The following is a 15,180-nucleotide window of genomic DNA, read 5'->3' on the forward strand; positions in this document are numbered from 1 at the left end:
CAAAGAAAATGTGGCACATATACACCACGGAATACTATGCAGCCATAAAAAACGATGAGTTCGTGTCTTTGTAGGGACTTGGATGAATCTGGAAACCATCATTCTCAGCAAACTGACACAAGAACAGAAAACCAAACACTGAATGTTCTCACTCATAGGTGGGTGTTGAACAATGAGAACACGTGGACTCAGGGAGAGGAGCATCACACACTGGGAGCAGTGGGGGATGGGGAGAGATAACATGGGGAGAAATGCCAGATATAGATGAAGGGGGAATGGAGGCAGCAAATTGCCTGGTTATGTATGCACCTATGCAACAACCTAGCATGACCTGCACATGTACCCCAGAAACTAAAGTACAATAAAAAATAATAATAATAAATAAAAATAAAATTAAAAAATGCAAGTCTCACTGGCTGGTGCAGGCTGGTATTCACAACTGTTTATAGAACTCTCTAGAGAGTCTGTAAGCCACCCAGACACACTCAGTCGAACAGATAAAGCATAATATCTGTGTGTCAGTGTACTTTATACATCTGTCACTGAGTCAGGGTCTGCAGGACAGATCCCTGCAGGTGGTGACCCCAGGTATGAATAAAAAAGACGTAATATGAGAGAAATCTTTTGTGATGATAGAACTGTTCTAAATCTTGTGTTGGTGGCTATAGGAATCTATACACACACACACACAGATACACACACGCAAATGAATAAAGGATTAAAAAATGGTGAGAACTAAATAAAGTTTGTAGTATAGTTAATAATAATGTTTTACTCTCATTTCCTGGTTTTGATATCGCTAGGGGTAGTGTAGCAAAGGTTACATAGGACTTTTTGTACTATTTTTGCAACTTCCTGTGAGTCCATAATTATTTGGAAAACAATAAAAAAGATGCTTAAAAATACTTTAGATGTTAATTCCCCTATATTATCTAATTTCATCCTTTATAAATACCTAATAGGACTCATTTAACAATAAGAACAAGTAATGGATTGTACAATCTTTCCCAAGTTGAAGATACCTCTCTAAATCCTCTCTAAATTCTGTAGGAAAAATTGTTCTTGTTGGTTTTCTCAGTCCTCCTCAACTCAGTGAGAGACCACTGAATCTTAGAACACTATCTAGGTCTGACTTAGTCTCTAAACTCTCCATTGTTCCTGCTCCTTGCTAATCTCTGGTTGGTAAATCCAGGCTCACTAAGTATTGTTTTTTCTGCCTTCTAGCCTAACCTAGTACACCTACTTTAACCTTAAACCTCAAGCAGAAGTTAGCTGGCAATCAACAAACATGAATTTAATATTTAAACCTAATCAATTAGCTCATAGAAATACAGATGTTAGTAGTTAACACCTGTAAACAACAAAAAAATAAAAGATCCATAAGAATACACTCAATGAAATAATTTCTCTTGTTTCTAAACACAATCCTACTTACATGCCACTGAAAAGAAGGCTATAAGCATCAGTCTGGTGATGTGAAGCCAAGTAATAATAGTTAAATACACGAATCCTGAACACAGTAGAATAAACACAGATACTTAGGAAGAAGATGGAAAGGAAGCAAGCAATCTGGAAAAAAACAAAAACAAAGCAGTTTGTTTAAAACACAGAGACTTTAGCACTTAACAATTATAAGTATTATACTTCCTATTTTTTTTTTTTGAGATGGTGTCTCAGCCTCTCACCCTGTTGCCCAGGCTGGAGTGCAGTGGTATGATCTCGGCTCACTGCAACCTCCACCTCCTAGGTTCAAACAAGTCTCCTGCCTCAGCCTCCCGAGTAGCTGGGATTACAGGCATGCACCACCATGACTGCCTAATTTTTTGTATCTTTAGTAAAGACAGGGTTTCACCATGTTAGCCAGGCTGGTCTCAAACTCCTGACTTTGTGATCTGTCCACCTTGGCCTCCCAAAGTGATGAGATTACAGGTGTGAGCCACTGCGCCCAGCCTAGCCTTCATTTCTAGCTAACATTTATTGATGTTGTAATTGAAAAATGGGTAACAGAGAATTTTTTAATCACCTACTAAGATTATAGAAAAAAATCTACATTTCAAACTGTTTAATATCTTAGATCCATAAGTTTCTAATCTATCTCCTAAAGTGAGCCTATTTTCCCATTCCCTTGGCAACTCTTCACATGAGGCCTATAAGTTATATAGCTTTACTGGCATAAATATAATCAAAGTATTCCCAGGGCCGAGTGTGATGGTTCAGGTCTGTAATCCTAGCACTTTGGGAGGCTGAGGCAGGAGGATCACTTAAGCCCAAGAGTTCCAGATCAGCTTGGGCAAAATGGTGAAATCCTGATTCTACAAAAAATACAAAATTTAGCAGGGGATGGTGGTGCATGGCTGTAGGCCCAGCTACTTGGGAGGCTAAGGTGAGAGGATCTCTTGAGACCGGGAAGTCAAGGTTACAGTGAGCCATGTTCACGCTGCTATACTCTAGCCTGGGTGACAGCAAGATTCTGCCTCCAAAAAAAAAAAAAAAAAAAAAGAAAGAAAGAAAGAAAAGAAAAAAATACTCTCAGATTTTTGCACTATCTTGCAACTTTTTACATCTCCTCAAATATAGTTCTTAGTTTCCATAGTGTGGATAAAATAATGAAGCACATTTTTGGAAGTTTGAATAACAACACTGCCGAAAACTTCACTGATTTCATTTTCAGTAGAAGAAATACATGGAGAAAACAGTTAAGGATTATGCTATGAAGTGACATCTATTTATGATAGACATAAAATAAACTGACCTCAATATAAATATAATTATATGTTTTTTCTGCCAGCTGTATGAAGACTGCAAAGAGGGATAAGACAGGAGTAGTGCTAAAGAATGTGCACTCTGACCACACAACAATCACAGAGAAGATGGACAGAACCACAGCAAGTATCTTGTAAAACCATGGTCGCAAAAGACATTCCCAGTACCATTCTAGAAGACAAAAGAAAAAAATGATTAGGAAAACTATAAAAGAGTAATGGGGTATTTACATTGCCTTCAAAATATCTCCCAATAAGATACTTAATTACAAAGAGAAAAACAACAATTTTACAGTGGAGAAACCAGGCAAATACCATCCTAACCAAATGATCACCCATAATGGGACAAGCTGATATCATGTGCCTCATGCTATTATGTACTGAGAGGAACATGACATTGCTGCTGTGGTATTCCTACAAAAAAATGCAGAAGCTGCATCTAATTTTAAAGAAACATCAAAGTCAAATTCAAGGACATTCAACAAGAAACTGGCCTATACTCCCAAAAACATCTATATCATAAAATACAAAGACTGAGAAACTGTGTCAGATTAGAGGAAACTAAGGAAACATAACAACTGAATGTGATGCATGATCTGGAATTTTATACAAAGAATATTATTGGATATTTATAGCAAAATCTGAACAAGGTCTGTAAATAGTATAGTATAATACTAATTTTTGATTTTGATAGCTGTATTTGACTATGTAAGAAAATATTTTTATTTAAGAAAATATATACTGAAACATTTAGGAATAAGGAGGCATCGTGTCTGGATACAACTCTAAAATAGTAAGACAAAATATATACAGATAAAGCAAATCAATATGGTAAAATGTTAACATCTGAAGAACCTGGTTGAAGGCTATGTGGGAATATTTTGTACTATTTTGGTTTTAAGTCTGAATTTAGGCAAAAATAAAAATTAAAAAAAGAAAGCTCAATAAATTGAAAAAGCTGTATTTTTACTTCATTTATTAAACAGTTGAGCTTCTGGCTCACTTTAATTCTTTACAACTTTCCTCTTACCATAATTCCTAGTGATTTCAATATCCACATAAATGATTCTCCTTTCAATACCCTTGTCTCTCATTTCCTTGACCTCCTCTCCTCTAATGAACTTTTACTCCACCCTACCTCAATTACTTGTTGCCACAGTGATGCCTAAACCTTTTATTATCAGTATCTCCAACCCTTCCATATATTCTCATTTCAGCATCCTTGTCTCCGAACAATACATTCATCTAGTACAGTATTTCAATGCCACTGACTGACCACACCTGGACCAAAAATCAATTTACCTTTTTACTGTTATTTAACACTTTGATGTCCTTCCTTCCTTATGCGGCCCAGATTCCAGTCTTTGAGGACAGTATCCCACTTCCTTTGCCCCACCTTGCTTCACTGTACCTGCTTAGCTAAACCACACCTGGTTAGATCCAACTCCCTGGCTAGTCTGTGCCTGCATCCACATAGCTGCACATTGCAGGAGAAAGACACACAACTTTGTTGACTGGTCTCACTTTAAATTCTTAATCACTAGCTTCAAGTGGGTCCTCAGTACTGCCTAGTTAGCCTACTATAATTCCCCAATCTTCTCCCATGACCACTCTCCTAGGCAACTATTTTGTACCTTCTCATCTTTCTTCAAATCTCTAAAATCTGCCCTCCTATACTTACTCTCCACATTTTACTGAGAAAATAGAAGTGATCAGAATTTTCCGAAGTTTCTACCACTACACCTTCTTATCTAGTTATTTCTGTGCCTTACCTCCACTATTCTCTTCATTGTTCACTATTTCCCATCTCATCTCTACTAATCATGAACATTGCCCTAGAAATTCTCTATTGTCTTATCAAATTCTATTATATTATTTACTAATTACATGTGATAATTTCTCTTGACTATGCCCCCAATCCTCTGTCAGCTACTACACCTTATCTCTGTTCTCTTTTATAAGGAAAACATTTTTAGAGTTTTCTACTCTGTCTCCAATTGCTCCTCTTCTTATTTCTTTTAAACTTTAGTCAGGCTTTTTTATCCTCACTTCTCTAAAATCCAATGGTCAAGTCTTAGTATTTATGATCCTTAATCTATGTGCAACATTTGAAAAGTTACTTTACACACTCTTTTCCTCAAAATACTTCATTGTCCTAATTTTCCTATTTCATTCCCTCCTTTTCTAGTCTTTTCTGCTGGTTAGTTCTCATCGATCTAATCTCTAAATTCTGGAGTGCCTCAGGCTTGGTCCTCAGACTTTTCTCTTTCTCAATTACTTCTTTATTGATTTTATCCTGACCCCATGGTTCGCTATACATTGATTGCACCCTAATTCATACCTGCAGTTCAGACTTCTCCCTTGAATTTCAGTTTCTCTGATCAACTGTCTATTCAGCATCTTTATGCCTTTATATGTTCATTTTCTGTTTTCCTCACTCCACAAAAGCAGGAATTTTTGTCTTTTTAAATCGATATATGCCAAGCTATCAAGCACCCAACAATATATAACACTAATGTGCCCAAATATTTGTTGAATGAATGAAAATAAATACTACATCATTCCTTCATTTAACTAGGAAGGATTTTTGTTAAAGAAGTTTTCTGAGATATTTATTACAGCCATTAAGTCTTCATACTCAAAACCAAACATGCAAAGGAGGAACAAGTGAATATAATCATTTATTTGAATAAATAAGGTTTAATAAGTTTTAATACTGTGACACTTTGGTACTTGCATTAAGTTTCTTCACACTAAATTTAACAACACTTGAAGGGAATGTCATAAATTATCACAAAGGAGAAAAATAAGGATGACTACAGAGTACAGGTTTTATAACAAGACTAATAAAAAGGACTACTTAGGGGAATATTTCAGTAGTATGTCAAGACTGAAAAAGAGACCCAAGCTTGTGATATAAAATTACTTAAAATTCTAACTATTTTAAGTACAGTCATGTGTCACATAACAACATTCCAGTCAATGATGGACTGCATATACAATGGTGATCCCATAAAATTACAACACTACATGTTTATGTTTATCTTTTCTATGTTTAGATACACAAATACTTACCACTGTGTTACAACTGCCTACAATATTCAGTATAGTAACATACTTATAGGTTTGTAGCCTAGGAGTAATAAGCCATACCATATAGCCTACATGTGTAGTGGGCTATAACATCTAGGTTTCATACATACTCTATGATGCTCATGTAATGATGAAATTGACTAATTACACATTTCTCTGAATGAATCCCAGGCATTAAGTAATGCATAATTGTATATATTATGCATTATACAAAATATGCTTCAGGTATACATGTTTTTTAATAGAATTTTTATTATTTGTGAAGTAACAGTGGAAACTGGTTTATGTTATATGATAACTAAAATAGTTATTTTGGGGAAATGTTATCAGATACTTAATATCACAAAGTATAAATCAAATAATACAAATAAAATTCAACTTTGCATTGGTGAAAATACATAATTTTTTTCTACAGAAAACTTTTCATCATTAAAGTTTGTAATTTATATCAAATTACATACCAAATGTAGGATTATAAAAATATTGGATAAATCGATTTTCTGGCTCGGGCGATTGAAAGGTGTGAACAAACTGACGAGTAGCACTAGTTTCATTTTTTGCTACATCTTCTAGATAAAATGCTTGTTCCAAAAGAATTTGCCATTGTACTTGAGTTCGACGGTGTCTCTGAACTGAATAAATCACCTAAAAAAGAGAATGGGGGTAGACCTGACAGTGTTCTGATCCAACAGTGGTTCACCTCCCCACTAGGGAGCATGTTTTGATTGTCACATCAATGGGGAAGTGCTAGTGCATTTACTGGGTCAGACTGAGAATATTAATGCTCTAAAATGATGTAACAGTTTTATATAATGTAACAGTTATGCTCAGTGAAGAATTCTCCCTCCCCAAATGCCAACAGTACTCCTGTTGGTATACACAAAGATAAACTATTTCAAGGAATAATGATAAGGACAGGAGCAAAATAAAGTTTTAAATATACATTCACTAAAAATTCCTTTTTTGGCTGAGGCAGGAGAATTGCTTGAACGTGGGAGGCGGAGGTTGCAGAGAGCCGAGACTGTGCCACTGCACTCCAGCCTGGCGCCTGGCGACAGAGTGACACTCTGTCTCAAAAAAAAAAAAAAAATTCCTTTTTTTAATGAGCAATGATTATAAGTTTAACTAAAATCATCAGTAAGTGAAATATTTATAATTAACAAAGTTACCTGTTTATGCAGTTTTACCAGACTTTTTTCACTTGGGTAGATATTATGCTTTTCATCAAAATCTTCATAATCATCCATGTTTCTACCCATTTTTTCCTGATACTCTGTAGGGCACTAAAAGGAACAAGTAGATTTTAAAAAATCTTAATTGCAAAAATATAAAAAATTGTTTTTATTAAAAATCTTTCATTCTTGAGCATCATTTTGAGTTCTAATTTTCTCAAAAGCCTCTTCCTACTTTATTGTCATCTCTAGTTAGACTTCTACTTGCTAATATTTTCTTGAAAATGTCTTAAAAGGTGTACTGAGTTTCTTCTCACCTGTATAATATTAATCTTTATGCTCATATATACTAGATATACATGTATGGCTATCAGCAGGGAGCTTACCTACAGAAAGCAACTTGTATTTGAGAGGATTATTCTAAGTAGGGTAAATTATTTTTCTAGCTGAAGAATGAAGAAGCATCATGACAAATTCAAGATGCTGAATTTTTGAAAGGCATAGCACAGAGAAATAAATACATGAATTTAAAGTCATCTTCCACACCACTACTCATTTATTACCTATATGAACTTGGGCAAGTTAGTTAACTTCTCTTAGTAGTTCTCAAAAAGTAGCAAATGTGAGAGAAATAGTTAGAAAAGTGATTCCTATGAGTATTATCTCAACAAAACAGAACACTAGACAACAATCAGTATAACAGATTAAAATCCAGGAAAATAAATATTTCCATGGTTCTGTAAGTTTAAGACAATTGGGGAACTGCAATACCCCTAATTCAATACCAATGCATCAAAACCTTAACTGTACAGTTTATTAAATACCTATGTTAATGTCACTCATTTTATGATATATTTCATGAATATATTAATGAAATATATTTGTAAAATAACATGTTGGAAGCTGACGATAATGGAGTCCTTAATTTATTTTCTTATAGGAGATACGCCTTTAGTGAACATATAAAATGACACTTTAAAGGTTTATTTCCATCACTGTCATGGCAATCCTTATGCATTAGTCAACCTCTATCTCTGTATTTCAACAGAAAATACTGCCAATAATTAGTGTTAAACTTGCAGTAATTAAAAAAAAACTTCAAAGTACAGATGGTTTATGGTTAATATTTCTATGAAAATGAGTTTAGAAGAAAATGAGTTACTTAGCTATAGGCTGTATTTATACTTTTCTTGTACTTTTGGTATAATAGTATATAAATGCATATTTCAAAATAAAACATTATTTCATTACCTTTTTAAGTATTGTATCAACACATTTTCTCAGTGGGTGGTTATACTTGATGCTTTCATTCACTTTACGAACCTCCTATTAAAAACAGTAAAATAAATAAAAATATTTCTATTTCTACAGATCACATATTCCAAATGAGAATGCATTAGGTACTACATATTTTCTCACAAGTTCAACTTCGACCCAAATTACTTTGCATTACATGAATAAAAGTTCTTAAGAACACAAGTAAAAATACAAAGTCACTGAAAGGCTATTTCTGTACCCCAAACTTTTTCTTACTTCCTAAATTCACTCTCTTATCACTTTATTACTTGGTACACAAAAAAAGAATAAGCATTATTTAAAAGTCTGCAAAAGATGAGACAAACATTGTGGTCCTAAAAGAAAAGGGCTATGTTCCTCCACCTTACTCATCAAGATCAATTATCTCATTATCTAAAATACAGTAAAAACCAGAGGAAGTAGAAAAGGCTACAAATGTGACAAAGTGCCAGCTCCTTTCCAATAGAAGAGTACTCTAGAGCAGTCATGATTGATTAACTCCATACTTGCTTATTAGGAGCACACTATCTGCTGGCCGGGCGCAGTAGCTCAGGCCTGTAATCCCAGCACTTTGGGATGCCGAGGCAGATAGATTGCTTGAGCCCCAGAGTCTGAGACCAGCTTTGGCAACACGGTGAAACCCTGTCTCTACCCAAAATACAAACATTAGCCAATCTCATAACTCAACCTCAAAATAAATAAATTAATTAAAATTTTAAAATAGAATAAAATAAAAACAACTCACTCCAGTTAGAATGGCAATCATTAAAAAATCTGGAGACAACAGATGCTGGAGAGGATGTGGAGAAAAAGGAACACTTTTACACTGTTGGTGGGAGTGTAAATTAGTTCAACCATTGTGGAAGACAGTGTGGCAAGTCCTCAAGGAGCTAGAAATAGAAATTCTATTTGACCCAGCAATCCCATTACTAGATATATACCCAAAGGATTATAAATCGTTCTATTATAAAGACACATGAACATGTATGTTCATTGCGGCGCTGTTTACAATAGCATAGACCTGGAACCAAGCCAAATGTCCATCGATGATAGACTGGACAAAAAAATGTGGCATATACACCATGGAATACTATGCAGCCATAAAAAACAATGAGTTCGTGTCCTTTGTAGAGACATGGATGAATCTAGAAACCATACTTCTCAGCAAACTGACACAAGAACAGAAAACCAAACACTGCATGTTTTCTCTCATAGGCAGGTGATGAACAATGAGAACACTTGGGCACAGGGAAGAGAACAAAGAACAACACTTACTGGGCTAGGTTGGGGGAGGGGTTGGAGGGGAAGGGAGAGACAGCAGCGGGGTTGGGGGGCAGGGAGTATGGGAAGGGATGACACAGGAAGAAATGCCTGATATAGGTGATGGGGCAACAAAGGGGATGGAGACAGCAAACCACATTGCCATGTATGTACCTATGCAACAATCCTGCAGAATGCAGGATGTGCACATGTACCCCAGAGCCCAAAATACAATAAAAAAAAAAAAAAAAAAAAAAACACTGCCAGTCCTATGCTAAGTGCAAGGCCCCCATAATCTATAATGGAGGGTAGAGAGAGAAGCTAAGGAATTGTCAGTCTTAAAATTTCAGTCCAGTAATGAGATAATTATATAAACAATCCTGAGTATAAAAGGCATAAAAGGGTTAAAGACTCTTTAGAACTAGTAGTTCCTGAAGAATCACAATATTCTATAATATTCATGAAATTTAAAAAAAGTTGAAACCACTATTTTAGTCAGATGAAATAGTATATTCACGGCCTAAAAGCATAAAAGAACTGACCGGGATATTTAAAAGAACATTCTAGGGCATAGAGTAGAGCAGTGTTTTAAGGGAAGGCAGAAAAGCCATCTAGCACATAAACAAAATTGTGAAAAAATATTTGTAATTTATATGACAAAGACTTATTATCCTTAATATGTGATGAACTCTTACAAATCAACAGAAGAATGGGAATATAGAAAAAATACAATTGGCCAATAAATGTCTAAAAAGATATTTGAGCTCACAAAAACCAGTTATAAATTTTTAAAATAAGAAGTTTTTTTTTTTCAAAATTGATACCATATAAAAAGGTGAGAAAACAGGCCCTCTTATACACAGTAAAAAGTAATATATTCTATTTAATTTCACACATCTATCAAAATTTAGAATATGTATACTCTATAAATAATCTGCACCAGTAGACACTATTTCTGTCAAGGAATTTAACTTAATGAGGAAAACAAATATAAGCAAACACAGAGAACTATTATCAGAGAAAAGCATGAGATGCTTTGATAAGGGATAACGTAGAGTGGGAGATTTTCTGATTAATTGATTATTTAAAATGAGATGAAACAAAATGTACTGGACTCAGTCAACCAAAGGGAGAGACAAGAATATTCCAGGCAGAGAGACACAGACAGCACATACAAAGGCCTCCAGGCCTAAGTGAGCACATTACTTGAAGAGACTGAAAAAAGTCCAGGGTGATTACAGGGAAAGGAAGATCAAGGGTCTGCATAGCACTGGATCAGGCTGAAAGAGCAAGATCAAAGTGCTCCTAGAAGGCCTTAATCATGGTTTATTTTGAGGTTAATGTGTGAGGCCTACATATGACAGTGACAAGATAAGACTTGGGTTTTTAAAAGGTCACATGGAAGCATCATTACATCTATTTTCCATTACTAAGATGCCTTAAAGTTTTTTGACTTGTTAGCACAAATTTATCATACTTTGAATATGAACTATACAATTTATATATTATGTGAAATATGCTTTTATTCTTTACATTACTTAGCTTATTAAAAAACAAGTACTGAAACAGTTAATTAACATTTGCTATATCTGTTATAAATTTAGGGCTCCTTCAAAAGTTCATAATTTTAATTAAGCATGGCAAGTATTTGAAATATACTGCTTGCTTTCTTCATACAAAATAACATAACTTTGAGCTCTTTCATTACTGTGCCTTGTCAAATTCTTTTCCAAGCAGGTCAGACAACATTCATGAAGGGAGGCTAATAGGCAGCTTTCAGTGGAAATAAGTAGCTGTTTCTCCCTCCCTAAAATTATCTAGAAAAATAACAAAAGGTAGAGGTGACCTTTTAGGTCATCTAGCAAATAACTTTTGAATGATTTAACATAGCTTATAAGTTTTATTAATGCTTCAAAGAAAGGTAATAGACATACAAATGCATCTATCAATTTTAGAGATAAATATATCATAAAAATACCAAACAGTTTTTATAAAGCTACATTTGGGAGATTAAATGGATAACTGAAAAAATAATTACCAATGAAGTGATTGAACTTTGTTATCTGTCAAATGACTGGACTTTTCAGTATGGCATTTAAAGCCATGATATAGCTTTATCTTTCCAATGTAAACTTTATGCTCAAATTGATTTGGTTTTAGGAATTCTGATATCTGCCTGGAATGATACCAGCTATCAAAATTCTACCCATCTTTCAAGGCCCAGGTCATACTTCATGTCTTCTGACCACTATTCAGAAGTGATACCTCTTCATACTAGAGCATTTTCTTTTTATCATTCATGCCACATTGACCACATACTATAAGGGACTCTGTCCAATATTCTACTCTAGAAAGTTAGAATAGAAATTTCTATTCTGACCAGCTCTGCATAGCACTTAACATGGAAGTAAGACAAAAAGTACTTTTTAAATGATAAATACATTTATCCTCAAGTTTATAAGTTTCCAGATGTTCAGAAAGGCAGAAAGAATCCCAAAAAAACCTTGAAGTATGTGGTCAAAGAAATTCATACACAGGAAGTGGAGCAAGATGGCCGAACAGAAGTGTCTACTGATTGTCCTCCCCACAGGAACACTAAATTAAGCAACTATCCACACAAAAATTACCTTTATAAAAAACAAAAAACAAGGTACAACCTCAGCCACTGTTGGGTATAGCACCAGGTGGGTTTTTGGGGTCCCAGATTGCAGGCTGTAGCTCTTAGACAGCATTGTTGAACCTTCTCTGGGTCAGCGGGGAGCCTAGTGCCCTGAAGGGAAAACCCTAGGCATTGCAGCATTCACCACACGCTAACTGAAGAGATGTCGGGCCTTGAATGAACACTGGGGGTAGTGAGAATGTATTCACCGTGGCCCTGGGGCAGTAGTGGTCATGGGTAGAGACTCCTCTGCTTGTGGAAAGGGGAGGAAAGCATGGGAAGGGCTTTGTCTTGTGGCTTGGGTGCCAGTTTAGCCACAGGTAAATTCCTATAGTTTCTAGCTTCAGGCCCTGGCTTCCAGATAGCATTTCTGTGGACACACCCCAACTCAGGGAGAACTTGCCACTCTGAAGGGAAGAACATAAGCTGGGTTGGCTTCACCACCTGCTAACTGTAGAGAACCAAGGTCTTGAGCAAACATAGGCAGTAGCCAGGAAGTGGTTACTGTGGGCCTTGGACAAGACCCAGTGCCATGATAACTTCAGGTCTAACCCAGTACAGTCCCAGTGGTGGTGGCCACAGAGGTGCTTGTGATACCCCTCCCCGACCTCCAGGCAGCTTAGGGCAGAGAGAGAGACTCTAGTTGTTCAGGAGAAAGTAATAGAGAACAAGAGTCTCTGTCTGGTACTCCAGAGAATTCTTCCAGATCTTATCCAAGACCACCAAGGTGGCGCATCCCTCTAAGTCTATAAGAACCACAGCATTAAGGGGCTTAGGGTGTCCCCTAATATAGAGACAGTTGCAGTGACCAAAAACTTAGATTACAATACCCAAGTCCCTTCAAATACCTAGAAAGCCTTCCCAAGAAGGATGGCTACAAATAAGCCCATACTGCAAAGACTAACTTCAATGTCAAGACACCGATGAACATCCACAAGAATCACGACCATCCAGAAAAACACGACCTCACCAAACAAACTAAATAAGGCACCAGGGCCAAGCACAGTTGCTCACTCCTGTAATCCCAGCACACTGGGAGGCTGACGCTGGAGGTCACTTGAGCTCAGGAGTTGAGAACAGCCTGGGCAACATGGTGAAACCTCATCTCTTCAAAAATACAAAAACTAGCTGGGTGTGGTGGTATGTGCCTGTAGTACCAGCTACCAGCTACTTGGCAGGCTGAGGTGAGAGGATAACTTGAGCCCTGGAGGTAGAAGCTGCAGTGAGCCAAGATCATGCCCCTGCACTCCAGCCTGGGCAACATAGTGAGACTCTGCCTCAAAAAAATTAAATAAAATAAATAACAAGGCACCAGGGACCAATACTGAAGACAAAGAGATATACGCCCTTTCAGACACATAATTCAAAATAGCTGTTTTGAGGAGACTCAACAAAATTCAAGGTAATACAGAGAAGGAATTTAGAATCCTATTAGATACAGTGAACAAAGCTGTTGAAGGAATTTAAAATAATCAAGTAGAAATTCTGGAGTTGAAAAATGGACTGACATATTGAAGAATGCATGACAGTCTCTTAACAGCAGAACTGACCAAGCAGAAGAATTAGTGGGCTAGAAGACACTTGAAAATTTGGCTATTTAAAAATACAGTTAGAGAAGACAAAAAGTAATTAAAAAAAAAAGAATAACAAATGTCTATAAATGCTAGAAGATAGCCTCAAAAGGGCAAATCTAAGAGTTATTGGCTTTAATGAGGAGACAGAGCAAGAGATAAGGGTAGAAAGTTTATTCAAAGTGCTAATAGCAGAGAGCTTCCCAAACCTAGAGAAAGATATCAATATTCAAGTACAAGGAGGTTCTAGAACACCAAGCAGAGTTATCCCATATAAGACTATCTCAAGGCATTTTATAATCAAACTCCCTAAGGTCATAACAAAGAATGAGATCCAGACATTTGCAGTAATGTGGGTAGAGCTAGAGGTCATTATGTTAAGTGAAATAAGCTGGGCACAGAAAGACAAACTTCACATGTTCCTACTTATTTATAGGGCTGGGAAGGGATGTGGGGGGTGGGGGAGGGTGGGAAATGGGAATGGTTAATGGGTACAAAATTATAGTTAGAGTGAATTATAGTTAGAGTAAATAATATCAGTTTGATAGAACAGGGTGAGTACAGTCAATAACAATGTAATTGTACATTTAAAAATAACTAAATGAGTATAACTGGATTATTTGTAACGTAAAGAAAAATAAATGCTTGAGGTGATGGATACATACAAAAATTTTTAAAAACCCCAGGAACGCAAACAAACAAAAAAGAAATTCGTACCTGAGAAATCATGCACTGTTTTTGATGGAAAGAGGTTTAGAGTTTTCCTGCTCTGTATGTTTACCAGCTGCTATTTACAAAACATCCATTTTTAAAGAACGGTTTCTTATATAATATTTTTTACACAGTTTAAAACCTAAGAATACTATACTAAAATAGAACAGAAGTAATCAATGCTGGTCCTTAATTTTCCACATCTTATTTCTAGTAGAGGGGTCCTATTTAAAAATAACAAGAATAAAATCTATCTTATGCAGAGTGCAAAGCTTCCTTCTAGGGAAAATCCAGAACTCAAATAATAACTGGGTTTATTTTTTTTGCAGGAATGTTTAATAAATGAGTGAAATCCAAATTCCTCAAATCTGAAACAACTGAATTTAATAACAACTTTTGGATGGAACACTATCAAATTTAAAATATATTAATTTCTTTTATTGAGTATAAGTATCATCAAAATATCAGTTTTCAACTACTTCAATTTTTAAAAAATTCAAAATTTCAAATATAATTATAAAATTTATCAAATATAAATTATCTTCTTTCAAAAGATGTAATAACATTCATCATAGGAATGTTGAATATAACAGGAAATGTAATAAATTTAAATAATACTATTTATAGACTTACTCCTACATTTGAATCAGTATTTT

At 35.5% G+C, this 15,180-nt stretch overlaps 1 protein-coding gene across 4 annotated transcripts in view; it reads right to left on the bottom strand.

Moving 5' to 3' along the window:
• Positions 1 to 15,180, bottom strand: part of LMBRD2 (LMBR1 domain containing 2) — a 50,169-nt gene that overhangs the window by 16,481 nt on the left and 18,508 nt on the right. For 3 of the 4 annotated variants that reach the window (XM_012459982.3, XM_012459981.3, XM_012459980.2), the window contains exons 7-11: positions 8,279 to 8,353; positions 7,025 to 7,138; positions 6,317 to 6,500; positions 2,753 to 2,934; positions 1,436 to 1,569 (exon numbers count right to left, since the gene is read on the bottom strand). In XM_012459982.3, the coding sequence (XP_012315405.1) occupies positions 1,436 to 1,569; positions 2,753 to 2,934; positions 6,317 to 6,500; positions 7,025 to 7,138; positions 8,279 to 8,353 (689 nt within the window). The remainder of the gene's footprint in view (positions 1 to 1,435; positions 1,570 to 2,752; positions 2,935 to 6,316; positions 6,501 to 7,024; positions 7,139 to 8,278; positions 8,354 to 15,180) is intronic. The other variant, XM_064375926.1, reaches the window with a different exon arrangement.

This window comes from Aotus nancymaae, unplaced genomic scaffold (genome assembly GCF_030222135.1).
Source record: "Aotus nancymaae isolate 86718 unplaced genomic scaffold, 86718_ANA_hifiasm-v0.15.2.pri h1tg000014l, whole genome shotgun sequence".
Classification (NCBI taxonomy): domain Eukaryota; kingdom Metazoa; phylum Chordata; class Mammalia; order Primates; family Aotidae; genus Aotus; species Aotus nancymaae.